The 15,680-nt window shown below is 35.9% G+C and overlaps 4 protein-coding genes across 4 annotated transcripts; all 4 read left to right on the top strand.

Annotated features, from left to right (window-relative positions):
• Positions 1-89: 89 nt before the first annotated feature.
• LOC118783716 (olfactory receptor 142-like) lies at positions 90-1,049 on the top strand. The gene has a single exon (XM_036537668.1). It carries the CDS (start codon positions 90-92, stop codon positions 1,047-1,049), a length of 960 nt encoding a protein of 319 aa, XP_036393561.1.
• Positions 1,050-4,438: 3,389 nt separating this feature from the next.
• On the top strand, positions 4,439-5,389 carry LOC118783715 (olfactory receptor 142-like). Its single transcript, XM_036537667.1, has one exon. It carries the CDS (start codon positions 4,439-4,441, stop codon positions 5,387-5,389), a length of 951 nt encoding a protein of 316 aa, XP_036393560.1.
• Positions 5,390-9,216: 3,827 nt separating this feature from the next.
• LOC118783714 (olfactory receptor 24-like) lies at positions 9,217-10,170 on the top strand. The gene has a single exon (XM_036537665.1). It carries the CDS (start codon positions 9,217-9,219, stop codon positions 10,168-10,170), a length of 954 nt encoding a protein of 317 aa, XP_036393558.1.
• A 3,901-nt stretch (positions 10,171-14,071) lies between these two features.
• LOC118783713 (olfactory receptor-like protein OLF3) lies at positions 14,072-15,031 on the top strand. The gene has a single exon (XM_036537664.1). It carries the CDS (start codon positions 14,072-14,074, stop codon positions 15,029-15,031), a length of 960 nt encoding a protein of 319 aa, XP_036393557.1.
• The last annotated feature ends 649 nt before the right edge of the window (positions 15,032-15,680 follow it).

Below are 15,680 nucleotides of genomic sequence, written 5' to 3'. Positions count from 1 at the left end.
TTGAATGAGAGTTCTACCTGTTCCAACCAAATGGAATTCAGATAAATTTGCTTTTTTCTTTACAGCATCCATTGCACAGCCAGATAATCATGGAAAATGTATCTGTGGTAACAACGTTTGTATTGACAGCATACACCGAAATGGAAGATCTAAGATATGTATACTTCACAGTCTTTCTTATGTTGTATTTGCTGATATTATTTGTCAATTTAGTTCTCATTGTAGTAATCTACATTGAAAGAGGCCTACATGAACCAATGTATTTCTTCATGTTTAACTTAGCAGTGAATGGAATATATGGTAGTACATCCTTAATGCCATCACTATTGAAAAATGTACTGTCTCATACTTATGAAATATCTTTGTCCTGTTGTCTATTACAGATCTTTTGTTTACATACATATGGTGTAGTTGAATTTACCATTTTAGCAGTGATGGGCTATGATCGATATATTGCCATTTGTTACCCTTTACACTATCAACTCATTGTGTCTCCCAGAAAGGTCTATGCACTAATTGCGTTCTCATGGGTTTATCCCTGTCTCTGTTTTGGCCTTTATTTTATAATGACTGTACAGCGTACATTTTGTGACAGGTTCATAGAAAAGGTGTATTGTATCAATTTTGCATTAGTCAAATTGTCTTGTCTTGATACATCTGTTCAGAGCTTAGTTGGACTAATCACAATTATCTTTATGCCTGGTCCTTCAATCCTCATGATACTATTTTCCTATGCCCAGATTCTGAGAATCTGCTTACATGCATCTAAGGAGTGTAAAGTTAAAGCCATTCAAACATGCACCCCACACTTACTGGCTGTGATAAACTACTCTATTGGATGCTTATTTGAAGTCATCCAGAGTCGGTTTAATATGGCTCATGTGCCTTATAAAGCTCGCTTATTTATGTCCCTTTACTTTCTGATATTTCCTCCTGTGTTAAATTCTGCAATTTATGGAATGAGCATTCAGGCTGTGAGGGTTCCGATTTTTAAACTGTTCAGTGGCAAGAAAAACAGGGTGGCTCAGCTTAAGGTCTTGATGAATTAGTGTCCTGCCGCAGAATTTAAGGAACTACATATACACATAGTGATTAACACCATTTGTAAGACTTTTTCTTAATAAAAAGAATTTGTGTCTTACTAGTGCGCTTCGTTGTTGAGATTCTGTGAAGATTATGGTTGACTCCAGTGTGGGTATTTGATTGTTGATGGTTTCCCTTGTCAACACTGTGCCATTAACTTTCCAATACCATTCACAATGGGTTTGATCCTGTTTGACCCTGTTTCTGTGGAAAGCTGTGCACCTCTATTACCACAAACTGACATGGGTCGCTTATGCTCCTATAGGAAAATGTGTATTTGGGTTAGAGCTTGTCCAAAGGCAAGGCATGTTGCTCAAAAAGAGGGTATTTCTTTTTATTTTCAAAGATTCACACACACATTCTGACTTCTCACTTAAGTCTTTTTTTGCAATCTCTGCAACCCTTTCACACAGGATTGCTGACAATATTATTAGAATTAGACAGAATTAGATAGGATGCCTACAGTGAAAATACACATAAAACACTCCATTTATATTTTACAAATATTGCATTTTGTCACATTTAATAGAATTGCAATGCAATTGTGAATGTTTACTTACTTTGAACATGATATTGTATTTTCTCTGATGTTCTCATTAGTCATACATACATGCACACATGTATCTGCAAATCATGTCCCCTGTCAGATGGAGTTCTGTAAAAACAAACTGCATCCCATGCAATATGTTCTTACATTCCTGAGGTAAAAGAATTGGTGGTAGGAGCTTTCTTTTTCTTTAAAAACAGTAACTAACTAGCTAGTAAATCTAACAATGCTAACACAAACACAATAATAGTGTAATTGTGTAACTATGGTAATTTAATTGTGAATTAAATTGTGAAATATGTTTACAGAAATATGTTTCTAGAAAAAAGCAAAAATATATTTATTACTTTACTTGATCATTCAAATGATCATTTCTTAATTGTATTATTTTCTAATTCAGTCTAATCTAATTTAGAGGTTAGGCAAGAGGTTTTTTTCCAAATATATTGATTGAAAAATCAAAACACATAAAAATGCATTTCTATCAAACAAGTTATCCAAATATTTTGAGTTACCAATAAATCTATAAGAAGTTTTAAGATCAGAGCACGAGAAGTATTTATTCCTGTCAAAGTAAATTTTCTATGCCTGTGGGATAGACAATTAAGTTTTTTTTTATTTGAATTGAATTGAATTGAATAATGATAATGAAAGCATTAAAATAGTTGTGCATTTCTGTTATATACAGTTTTGGCAATAAGTAGGTGCACCACCTTGGTGTGACACAAAAATTTAAAACAGTACTATAACTGGTGTGGAAAGTTGTGATACTGTATAAGAACAAGCAGGAACAATAGATTTTCTCCCTCAAAAAGAATAAGTACAAATAATGAATAGAGTAACTAACTATATGTATCTAAATTAGACCATGATTCTCCTGTCTTATTGTAATAAATACAGTCATAATTGTGTGTCTGATTTATTGTGATATAGTTAATATCCTATATGTATTTCAAATGTTACACATACAGCTGCTGCCTGAGGCCGTGCATTGAAATGCACAATACCTGAGTCATAACACAGCTATTTCTGATTTTGCAAATCACTTCTGGTTTTAACCTCGCTTATCTGGATGAGCAGCTCAAGAAATGCACACTGAATGCATGAGAAGTACAAGAAGATTATACAAAAATCCATCCATTACTATTAAAAGTCTTAGAACATTCTATTTCAGGCACATTCTCTCAAATGTCAGGGTCACTGAACTTTACACGTCATTCAATAGATGAACATGTCATTTTCCACTGTAGCATCTGTTATCGGTAAGTTTACACACAAGACAATTTCACATCAGCACACTGTGAGGATAGTGATACACATTCAAAATTGGAGACACATTCAAATTTAGGTGCACCTACCAGAGTTTATCACTTTCCTTAAGAAAATCCGGCACTTTCAGGATTTGTCTCTACCCAGTATTTCATATTTGTTGTATCTATCTGGTGTTCACAGGTGAGTTGCAAGATAGAAACTGCAGCAGAAGAAACTCTGAAAGCAATCTGAAACTCTACCATGCACACCAGATTCAATGTCTTCTTGCCTTGCTAGGAAAAGAAGAGCTGTCATTGTTCAATCAAAAAAAAAGAAATTGCTTAATTGTCCATGCTGCATGAGCAAAAAAAAAAAAACAGTTGCTAAGCATTTAGACCTTAATGAGAGCAAGTATCACTTACATCACCTTATCTATATTTCATTACTTCAGTGATAACGTCACTAACTGACTACTGTGTTTAATAAAGGTTCAAGAGTAGATATGTCTCATTCATTCAAGGTGGTTTTGTTCACTTGGAGAACCACGACATTCAGAGACCAAAGAAAATAATTTCAAAGGAAACGTGTAAAATTACATACTTTCAGGTATGTGTGCCATTTTGAAACTTGATGTCTTGACAAACATGTTGTGAATATTGACAAAAGCTTGTTTTAAAGCTGACTCAGAATGGAAACCATCTGTGCTAGTTTACTGCCATGTATGTAACTTAGTGATATATTGTTCATAGTGAGATCATGTTCACAAATTGCAGCTCTATTGAAACACATACAGTTTCTGAACACACAGTTTATAGTACAGTTTCTGAAGTCAGCTTGCTGTGAGAGTGTGAGTGCTTTTACTTTTCAGTTGTACAGAACATTTGGACAGGTAGCTTTTCAGAAGACCTCTTAAACTAACACAGTAACTTGCTTTATGAATAATACAACACTAAAATGTATATTATTGCAATGTAGTTAACCAGCCAGCAAGTGTTTGCAATAGATATTTCATCAAGCTTACACTCATTCTCCATTTTCTAGTCAACATTAGCCTAGCAGCTTCCTAACAGTCAATGCACGCAGAAAGAAAGACAATGTATGCCTTCTGACTGGTAATGTTCCAAGGTGTCTGATTTGTGCTTTGCTCATGGAGAGATCTTATTTTTGTATTGTCTGGATAGACTGAATATACCAACATTAAATGCAATGAGCCCCTCCATATTTTACAAGACAGTCAATCTGCACAGATTCAGTGCAATCAGGATGTTTGACTACTGCTATACTACTGTTATCCTGTTACAGCTGGGCTTATGGGAAACAATTATTAAAGTCCAGGTGTTTATTTCAACTGACATCCATCCACTAATCCATTTTTTTTGGTGCATCATTGCACAAGAACCTTGGTTAAAGTATGTGTGCATGTGTTTCAATATGATTAATGAAGCTGAATGAAAAATAGAAAACCAAATCCTACTGCTTTATAAAAAGCTATTTAATACATAAACCTTCACTTCTCACTTCAAATGCTTTTTTCTCCTCTCCAGCATTCTTCCAACCATGGAAAATGTATCAGGAGTGACATCATTCATATTGGCTGCATACATTGAAATGGAAGATCTTCGCTATGTATACTTCACAATTTTTCTTTTGTTGTACATACTGATACTTTTTGTGAATGTAAGTCTCATTGTTATAATTTACATTGAGAAAGATTTACATGAACCCATGTTTATCTTTGCTTGCAACTTAGCTGTGAATGGAGTGTATGGAAGCACAACTTTAATGCCATCACTACTTCATTATTTACTGTCTCATACATATGAAATATCTCTGACCTGTTGTCTAGTACAGATATTTTGTTTACACACATATGCTATAATTGAATTTACTATTTTAGCAGTGATGGGCTATGACCGGTATGTTGCCATATGTCACCCTTTACACTATCACCTCATTGTGTCTCCCAGAAAGGTATATATGCTAATTACATTCTCTTGGGTTTATCCCTGTGTTTATTTTAGTGTGTATTTCATAATGACAATACACAATACATTTTGTGGAAGGGTCATAGACAAAGTATATTGTATGAATTATGCACTAGTCAGACTGTCTTGTCGCGACACAACCATTGACAGTCTTTTTGGAATGATATCGGTCATTTTTTTACCTGGTCCTCAGATCGTCATGATACTTTTTTCTTATGCCCAAATTCTGAGAATCTGTCTCCGTGCTTCTAAGGAATCTCAAGCTAAAGCCATTCAAACATGCACCCCACACTTAGCAGCGGTGATAAACTACTCTATCGGATGCTTATTTGAACTCTTCCAGACTCGGTTTAACATGACTTTTATACCTTATAAAGCACGCCTATTCATGGCCCTTTACTTTCTGATATTTCCTCCAATGTTAAACTCTGCCCTATATGGAGTAAGCATTAAAACTGTGAGAGTTCAGATTTTCAAAATGTTCAGGGGCAAGACAAATGAGGTGATTCCTTTAAAGTCTTGATGAATTAGTCTCCTGCCACAGAATATACAGAATGAAAGAAGTAAAGATATTAGAATTAGGTGATTACTCATTAGTAGACATTTATTCTTGCTTTGCCAGGGCTAACTGCTGGTGTACATAACCGGTAAAACTGTTAACCTATTTTTATGTATATATTTTCAGTTAAAACAAAATAAAACTATATACAGTGGTACTGATACACTTTCTGATCAAAATTCTGGGAAGAGTCCAGACTGTTCCTTATGAAAGTGTGGATCTTTAATTTCTTTTTTTGCATACTTTATTTTTATTAAATGAACAATAATTTGTATCGCAGCTGCAGTGTTATACACAATAATAATCAATCTCATACATTATGTTTCCCAAAAGTCCATCATTTCTTGGTTGTATGAATGTCTCTTCCCAGGGTTAAATAAGTTGTCCATTTCTGCCAATATCTCTGCCCTTTTTCTTGGTCCAGTCTTAATGCAAATGTCAATCTCTCCATACTGTATATGTCGTTAACAATGTCCATCCATTGGGTCACTGTAGGACGCGCTCTAGAAAGCCGATGGCCTTTTTTCTTGCAGCCAACAGGACTTTCAACAAATATTTGTCATAGGTATGCAATTCACCTGGCAGATCACACAGATACACAGAAACAAAAGAGCGGTTAACATCAAAACCCATCATCTCATTGATTGAGGTACTCACATTCTCCCAATATGGCTGTATAAAAGCACATGACCAGAAAACATGTGCCTGGTCTACCATTACCAGCCCACACTGCCTCCAGCAGGGGCATTGGGTATTAGATACTCTACCTTGCTGTCCAGGTGTATAAAAAACTTACACTGCTCTTCCAGCAAAATTCCCTCCACAGCCTCGAGTTAGTAGAGCTAATTTGATTTTTACAGATATTCCCCCATGTCTCATTGGTACTTTCAATCGCCAGTTCTTTCTCCCATTTGTTTTTAATGTATTCAGTGGAATATTCCTTCAAAAGTAAAATGCCTTGATACAATTTGAATATCAGTTCTTTGGTGCCTTCTGATTTGTACACATTAATGAATATAAATGTGTAATAATTGCTGGTTCCCTATAGAGTTACCCAAATTTATTTCCTGTTGGAAGTAATGGCAGAGTTGTAGGTACCTAGGTCAGGTAGAGATCTGACTTGTCCAATATATGTCTGTCGCCCAGGCTCTGAAAGCTTTCAATAGCTCCATCCCACATAGCTGTACAAATTGCTGTTATTCCCTTCCTACTCCACTATAACTAGAATCCTGGGCTGCTGGTATAAAATGTGGGTCATATGCAGGCCAGCTTCAATGTTTAATCTCTTTGTCTAAATGAAATTGTTTTACTATGTTTTACCAAGTTCTTAAGGAAAAATTTACCCAAGGATTTTGTACATTACATACCTCCCCTGCAAAACATTGGTTGCCTAAAACTGACTGTACAGGTTTCTCCATGAGGGAGAATTCAAGGCCTTTCCATTTTGATTCGTTTTCTGGAATACACCAGCAGACAAAGGGGTCTCAGTTGGGCTGCAATGAAGTAGCCTGAAGTAGCACCATGCCACCCCTATCTTTCGGTAGCTGCAAAGTAGGGTACCTTATTCTAGGTCTCCTGCCATTCCAGACAAATCTTGAGATCCTTCTATCCCATTCCTCAGATTTGTTTTAGTGGAATTTCTGCTGGTAGGGACTGGAATAGGTACAACAACTTAGGTAAGATCTTCATTTTAACAGTCTCAATTCTGTTGCTAAAATCTAGTAGGAGAGAGCTCCACCTCTTTAGGTCCTGATAGATCTTTTTAACAGTAGAGGTATAATTTACTTCAAAGAGCTTGGAGGTCCAGAACGTGGCTAATGTCATCCAGCTCCGCCTTCAAGTTTTCCACATACTTAGCCACGGAGTCTTCTTTGATCCCTTCAGGAAAATTGTATAATCTAATGCTATTCGTTTTTGAAAAACCCTCAAGCTCCGTCATTTTAGCTTGTTGTGCCCACTGAATTTTGATCATCTGAGTGAGTTTTTCTTTTACCCCAACGTTCCAGTCTTCAGTCTCGCCAATTCGCCATTCTGTTTCCTCTACCCCTCCAATCGCGTTTTTAAGGTCTTCTGCATTTTCTTTGATTTTCTGGAGTATTTCAGTTCTCAGTTTGTGTAGTGCCCTTTTCATGTCCAGACGGAGTACTTCCCGGAATTCAAAAAGTTCTTTAAGCCATCAGTTTTACAAAAATGCACAAATTTTTGAAGAAATATAGATACATATGTGTCGTCTTAAGACTAAAGAGTAAAACTTTTAGCTGTTGGTCACATGGTACCACTGCCACATTGGTTTGAACATGGGAAATTCAAGAGGATATAACTCACAAACAGAAAAAAGTTTAAGGGAAAAAAGGGGGGAGGGGTTACAGCCACCCAAGAGTAAAGGGGAGGATTAGCTAGCCCAGCTAAATCAAATACACACTCAAATAATGCAAAACAGAAAATAAAATACACCAAAACTCAAAGAAGGAAGTCCATTCACACCAAGACCCACCCTATGGATTCAGGGCCTATTAATACAAAATGAGGACAAAAGAGGCTAGCAGTCTAGAAGAGGGGAAAGGAACTCAAGGTGTCCCTACACTATTAATACTAAGTGGGAAAAACAGTGGCTACATGTCCCACAATGACCCAGTGCTTTAGTAGGCCCTGCAATGATAGAATAATTAGGGCCTACCTAAAACCTCGTTCAGCTCATTGGGTAGCCAAGTAATAATTTCAATCAGCACCCCATACCTGTTGTAGAAATACAGCCAAATGCTACCAGTGGCTACAGTCGCTTGAAGAAAACGTATTAACAGACGACACTAAAATCAATTCAAAAACATAGAATCAACAAAACACAAAGTAACACACAATTAAAACATGTAATTAAAGCATTGTGCATCTACCTATCTGCCTTTTGTGGCATATCAGGCGGGTGGGCATACACGACAGGAAATGTGCTTATAGGGTGAAACAATGAGCACATTAAAGCACACTGAGCTAGGCAGCAATAAATCTACAGGCATATATGCATGTAAAATACACTTTAGGAGATTACTGGACAAAATAAAGTATGTAATATGAATAACGAGCGCACCAGGGAAATGAGATCTTGTAAATAGCAGCAAGATGGGAAACAAACAAATGTGAATGGCAGTGTAGTATAGTGGCTAAGGAGCAGTACCCAAGAGTTTGCCAGCTCAATTCCCCACAGGAGCACTGCTGCTATACCCTTGGACAAGGTACATAGCCCACAATTGCTTCAGTATATATCAAGATATATAAATCCATAACATTGTAAAAAACTGTAACTGATGTAGGTCGCTCTAGATGAGAGCGTCTGCTAAATGCCAGTAATGAAATGTAATGAGTGAATGGAAGTCATGGTACTAAGAGCATGCACCAATACCTACGCTCCACCCTCCCACCTAATGATCATTCCTGTCACAGTTACTTCAGCAATAACGTCACTAACTGACTACTGTGTGTATAAAAGGATCAAAAATAGAGATGTCACATTCACTCAAGAAGGTGTTGTTCACCTGGAGAACCAACACACAGAGCTGCAAGACGAGACCAGAACATCATTAAAAAGGAAACTGGTACTAAAGTACATACTCACAGGTATGTGTGCTTTCTGCACTTTGAAACTTTATCTTGTAATATAGTGGGAAGTGTAAAATAACACAGAAATGGTTGCTTAATTTAAAACACAGTAGTATGTAAATGCTAGGATATTCATGCTTCAAACCAAAAAATGTTCAGTTTTTTCTTTTTTTTCTCTGCAGCATTCTTTGTATGTGCTGATGACCATGGAAAATATATCTGTAGTGACATCATTCATATTGGTTGCATACACTGACATGGAAGATCTAAGATATGTATACTTCGTAGTTTTTCTTCTGTTGTACCTGCTGATATTATTTGTCAATTTAGTTCTCATTGTAGTAATCTACATTGAAAGAGGCCTGCATGAACCCATGTATTTCTTCATGTTTAACTTAGCAGTGAATGGAATATATGGTAGTACATCCTTAATGCCATCACTATTGAAAAATTTACTGTCTCATACTTATGAAATATCTTTGTCCTGTTGCCTCCTACAGATCTTTTGTTTACATACATATGGTTCAGTTGAATTTACTATTTTAGCAGTGATGGGCTATGACCGCTATGTTGCCATTTGTTACCCTTTACACTATCACCTCATTGTGTCTCCCAGAAAGATCTATGCACTAATTGCATTTTCTTGGATTTATCCCTGTCTCTGTTTTGGCCTTTATTTTATAATGACTGTACAGCGTACATTTTGTGACAGGTTCATCGACAAAGTTTATTGTAACAATTTTGGATTAGTCAGACTGTCTTGTCTTGATACAACCATTCAAAGCATTGTTGGATTGGCAGCAATTGGACTTTTAATTGCACCTCAGATTCTCATGATACTTTTTTCCTATGCCCAAATTCTGAGAATCTGCCTCCGTGCTTCTAAGGAATCTCAGATCAAAGCCATTCAAACATGCACCCCACACTTATTGGCTGTAATAAACTACTCTGTGGGATGCTTATTTGAAATTATCCAAACTCGGTTTAACATGAATCATGTACCTTCTGAAGTTCGCATATTCATGTCTCTTTACTTTCTGATATTTCCTCCCATGTTGAACAGTACCATTTATGGAATTAGCATTCAAGCAATAAGACTTCCAATTTTAAAACTGTTCAGCAGAAGGAAAAATAAGTCAAGTCCACTACAGTAAACTTGTGCCTCTGTGAATTGTGTCAATTTCTTTGCCATCATTTTGCTATGAACATGGAAATTGAACCTGTCAAAATTAAAAATACATATGAATGTATGTTGAAAAAATAATGTTTACATAAATTCATGTCTACTTGAATATGTAATTGTTGACTGTCATGTTTATATTTAATGTACATTCATGTTCACTTTTTAAAATCCTAACAAGTCAATGATCTGTGTCAATCAAATTCCATAAATGTAATCAAACATGTCATTGGCTAATCAAGGGTGAGAACTCCAATTATGTTTTTCATATTGTCCAGAGGCTGAGAGATCACTCGGCCACATCCATTCCATATTCAAAATGCGCCTGTCGGGCTCTCCAGAGGGGTACACTTGCAATCTGGGGGGGGCACAAACTGTCATATCTTAAAAGAAATACCTAATAAATACTATGTAGGCATCATGGACATGACACCTGGATGTGCACTGCGGTCCGTGTGGGGGGTGCACCCCTAAGCACCCCCACAACGCCGGCCCTGGTGCCTGTCACAATGCCATTGGAGAGTGAGATCAAATGAAGCTGATCAGTAGCATTCAGCTCACAACTTAAAATCTCCTCTGTGCAAGGTAGGAAAAAAAAAAAAATCTCACCTGTTGGGTGTGGCTTCCCACTTTTGGCAAGCATGTGCCTTTGCATTAACCAAACCTACTGTCTTCTGGATAATTTTGTGCGCTTGTAGCTCTTCATGTTTTCTCTGGGGGGGAAAAAAAAAAAAAAAAACCTTTGCAGAGAAGTGTGTCAGTTCTATAAGTGCCACTGTATTTTCAAAGTTTCTAAGCTATGTTGCCAAAATCTCCCCTTAAACAATGTGGCCATGAGTCATTCTCTCGCACATCATATGTAAACCCATAATCCAAATATTTCAAATCATATATCATACTTTTTTTAACTCATTTAACATCTTTCACACTTAATATTTGTTGCGATCCCCATTAATTGTTAATGGTAATCCTGCTACAAGCTCGCAATTAAACATGTAAACTTGAAACTTTGATGTCAGAAATCAAACAAAAATGTTTATCTCAGCCTGCCAATCAGAAACGGAAAAATGAAATTGTTACTTTTGAAAAGTTACATCTTTAGGGATGCCTGTGGCTCAAAGAAAACAGATCATTTTTATTTTAATATTTTCAAGAAAAAAAAAACACAGTAGTGATCCCGTTCTCAATTATTTCCTACTGATGCCTTCATAGTAAAAGTCTATGATGCTTCTTTGAAAACCAGATGGTAGTGGTAGTGCATCTTTTCAAATGGTCCTTCTTCAATTACATTTAATTAGTGTTTGAAATACAATTCTTTTCTCTGCCAAGTCAAATGTATACTGCCAGTCAAGTAAAACCGGTCTCAAACAAAGTTCCTGCTGCAGGTGCCAACACAAAATGCAGTACCTCTTGGGAGGACTTCCCCCAATCTATTGTTCCCACATATCACACCATTACAACAATAAATTACAAAAAGGAACAAATTGTTGTACGAGATCTTTCTTTGTGTAAATGTGGCTGGGTTTATAAAGAGAGAGAGAACACAGTCCATGCCTTTTCACCCATGTCTCTCTCATCCATGCTGATATCTTTGTAGTAAAAAAAAAAAAAAAAGTCCAGTTTGACTGAAATAATTTGACTGACTTTTTCATACATTCAAAATACTCCATCATGAGTCCAAACATATAGTATCCTGATCAAGAAAAGACATTGCAGGGGCACTCTCTTGATTAATGAATGATTAATGAATTTGTTCTAATCAGCGAGATTAATAGAAGGGCACAGCATACTAAACCTTTTTCCTTCAACATCACTTCACACACGTGTGAATTGCTCTTCTTACACTAATTCAACAGCTGTGGCACCAACAGTCATGAACTCTATTTTAGGCCTGATTTTTCACTGTGGTTTTGTAACAGAGCTGGCCGATGCACTGCACATAAATTAGCAGGAGTAAAACTTTACAAAAACAAAAAAAAAAAACCCCACTCACAAACACAGGCGAACCAGTTTACAACCTCCAGCACAGCAAAATGGCTTGCAGCAATCTCACCTCCCTCTGGCCACACACCTGTATTTACTCAGTCTAAGCAGGTGTGACCAATTAACTGGTCTCAAAGACAAAGACATAAACATTAATAAAACAATTAAACAATCATTAAAGACAAACATGTAACATGTTTCAGTTGTAATTGATTGATTTGAAGTACTTATTTTACAAGATGGAATATAGACAATGAGGATCCTCAATTTAACCAATTAAACAATTAACATTAAACATTTAACCTGTTGGGGGTGAGGTGAAGGGCTACTCCTTCACAGGTTTTTGATTTGTGCTTTATGGCTGAATGTTTTTCAGAATATAAAATGATAACGTCCTGCAGAATAATTCTAGTACATTTTTTTTTACTTTACAGGGACAGGAATTGTGGCACACCACTTGGCAGGTCAATGTCAGGTCTCAGATTAAGTAGAATTGAAGAGTTACAAACGTTTGTGGAAACTAGAAAAATTCTGCAGACTAATAATGTCAGTTCTAAAATAATCACCCTCTTCCACCCTAATAAGGATGAACATCTTAAGGAGAGAGGGGAAAGTTTACGCTTTTGATTACATTAGTTTCTCAGCAGATGCCCTCCCCCAGAGATAATTGCAGCTTTCAGTTTCAAGGTTATCCGTTTACACAGCTGGATATTTACTAACACAATTCAAGTTAAGTATTCTACACCACTACACTGTTTTCATCGGTAATGACTTACTCTAGGTATAACGTCATCACATGGGAGCTTTGTCTACCTGTCTACGTTGTTATAAAAGGTTTGAGTGGACGTGTTCCTTTCAGTCAACAAGAATGACCTGTGCACCTGATGAATTATCTCACTGCCAGAGCTGTAGGTCATAAGACACAGAAAATCCCCTCAAAGGAAACTGGTACCAAAATAAGTATCTACTGGGTATGTGTCCTTTCTACATTTGTGGTATAACTTTACTTTTGCATTCTATATTGTATGTTGGTTGTTTCTAAAACTAATGATTTCTGGTCTTTCTGTATTGATGCAGCCTGATTTACATATATTACTATTACTAATGTTTGAATTGTGATTTGATTTTTTACTGTGGCATTTTAGCCCAGCAAACAAGCTTGGGGATACTGACTTTCAGCAGGGGATGGGGTGTGTTGAGATAAATAAAACTAATAATCTAACTGGAGTTTGACAGATGCGGGCCCATTTTCAGTTAATATGTTAAGAAGATGAAGTAGAAACAATGTCTTGTTACTTCTAATATAACTTCTATTCTCCTTTTGGGAACCAAATCTGTTTGTTTTAATCTATACAATTTAATTTGAAGTGGGTAAGTTATTTTAAAATGTCTCAAATTTGTGCATCAATACGCAGCAAAACTAAATGGATACAGTGAGGAATTTTCCAATAATTATCTGCTCCCCATTAAAAATGCATCATCTTGAATGTCGACTTGCAAAGATAATTTTTAAGAATTTTTAAGCATAGGTAACATCCAAGAGAATTTGCAACTCACCTTTGTTCATTATAGGATGCATGTATTATTATATTGAAAATGGAAAATGAAATACCTCCTTGTCTTGGGATCAAAATCAATCAGTTTCAAATCAGCTTTCAGTCAACTCAAAAGGGGACACATTGATCAAATATGCACATGTATAAATGTAATTTAAAACGTAATTAAAAAGCCTGTGAACAACTTTGCACACAACCTGCGATTAACGAACTAAATTTGAATTCTGTCAACTCCACATCTTGTAAAAAATCTTGTTCATCTACAAACTAAAAGAAATTCACAAACCTCTGCTTTCTTTTTTTTTTTTACAGCATTCATTGCACAACCATATGGCCATGGAAAATGTAACATTTGTGACATCTTTTACATTAACGGCATACACTGAAATGGAAGACTTTACATATGTATACTTTACAGTTTTTCTTCTGTTGTACATGCTGATTGTATTTGTGAATTTAGTTCTGATTGTAGTAATTTACATTCAGAGATGTCTGCATGAAGCCATGTATTTCTTTATGTGTAACTTAGCAGTGAATGGACTGTATGGTGGCACATCTTTATTGCCATCACTGCTGGGTCATTTAATCTCTCATAATTATGAAATATCTTTGTCCTGTTGCCTATTACAGATCTTTTGTTTACATACATATGGTTCAGTTGAATTTACTACTTTAGCAGTGATGGGTTATGATCGGTATATTGCCATTTGTTACCCTTTACATTATCACCTCATCATGTCTCCGAGAAAGTCATATATACTTATTACATTGGCCTGGATTTACCCCTTTCTTTGTTTTGGCCTGTATTTCATATTAACAGTACAACGTACATTTTGTGAAAAGTTCATAGAAAAAGTGTATTGTATCAATTTTGCATTAGTAAAACTGTCTTGTCTTGATACCTCCATTCAGAGCATTGTTGGACTGATAATCACTGGTTTGTTACTTGTTCCACAGCTCCTCATGATACTATTTTCTTATGCCCAAATACTCAGAGTCTGCCTGCATGCTTCTAAGGAATCTCAAGCCAAAGCTATTCAAACGTGTGCCCCACACTTACTGGCTGTGATAAACTATTCTATTGGATGCTTATTTGAAATCATCCAAAGTCGGTTTAACATGAGTCATGTACCTTTTCAAGTTCGCATATTCATGTCCCTTTACTTTCTGATAATTCCTCCCATTTTGAATCCTGTCATTTATGGAATAAGCATTCAAGCCATAAGAGTTCAGGTTTTCAACCTCTTCAGTAGTAAGGAAAATAGGCTGAATCCACTACAGCTCATGATGAAGTAGTTTCATAACTCAGAATTGTATAAAATTTTCTTTTCACTGTAGTGTTGAAAAAATGGTTGTCCAGTCAATCCAAGGGAATCACTTAATGAAATGTTAACCTAAAGCAACAATATTAAGCATCAATGAATAGGAAATGTGTTAAAAATGATCAATTTTTTAAATTTAAATAAACATCTTCATCATGAAAATGCTAAATTTCATGGCTGCTCAATATTTAAAGTTAAATTAGAAAAAAAAATGCCAAAACAAAAACTAGTACCTCTTCATTTTCTTGGAATGTTATGCTCATAAAGTGTAATTACAGTCTCAACTCCGTTATATATGTACATTACACAAATAACCACAGCAGCAATAGTGCGTGGTTTATGTCACAAAGATTTATTACCCTCAGGGTTTAGATCATGGGCATGTATGAAGAAACCATCACTCCTTCCCTTGGTCCTTCTCACCCTTCTCTAAAGTGGGGCCGTTATTTCAAGTGGTTCACAGAGTGCATGCAATTTCGTTCAGCATGTTACTTGTACGTATTTTCACTTAAAGAGAGTATTTTTGCCTGAAGAATTGTTTGAGAGACTTTAATAGTAACTTAATTACAAAATATAATTAGTGAGAAAAATGGCAAATAATACACACAATTTTTTAAAATGTT

This window comes from Megalops cyprinoides, chromosome 9 (genome assembly GCF_013368585.1).
Source record: "Megalops cyprinoides isolate fMegCyp1 chromosome 9, fMegCyp1.pri, whole genome shotgun sequence".
In the NCBI taxonomy this organism is placed as follows: Eukaryota; Metazoa; Chordata; class Actinopteri; order Elopiformes; family Megalopidae; genus Megalops; species Megalops cyprinoides.
The sequence above is the reverse complement of the archived record's forward strand: the minus strand, read 5'-3'. Positions and strand labels throughout refer to the sequence as shown.

Coding starts and splice junctions, on each gene's coding strand:
- LOC118783716 (XM_036537668.1), top strand. CDS start 90: ATGGAAAATGTATCTGTGGTAACAACGTTTGTATTGACAGCATACACC.
- LOC118783715 (XM_036537667.1), top strand. CDS start 4,439: ATGGAAAATGTATCAGGAGTGACATCATTCATATTGGCTGCATACATT.
- LOC118783714 (XM_036537665.1), top strand. CDS start 9,217: ATGACCATGGAAAATATATCTGTAGTGACATCATTCATATTGGTTGCA.
- LOC118783713 (XM_036537664.1), top strand. CDS start 14,072: ATGGAAAATGTAACATTTGTGACATCTTTTACATTAACGGCATACACT.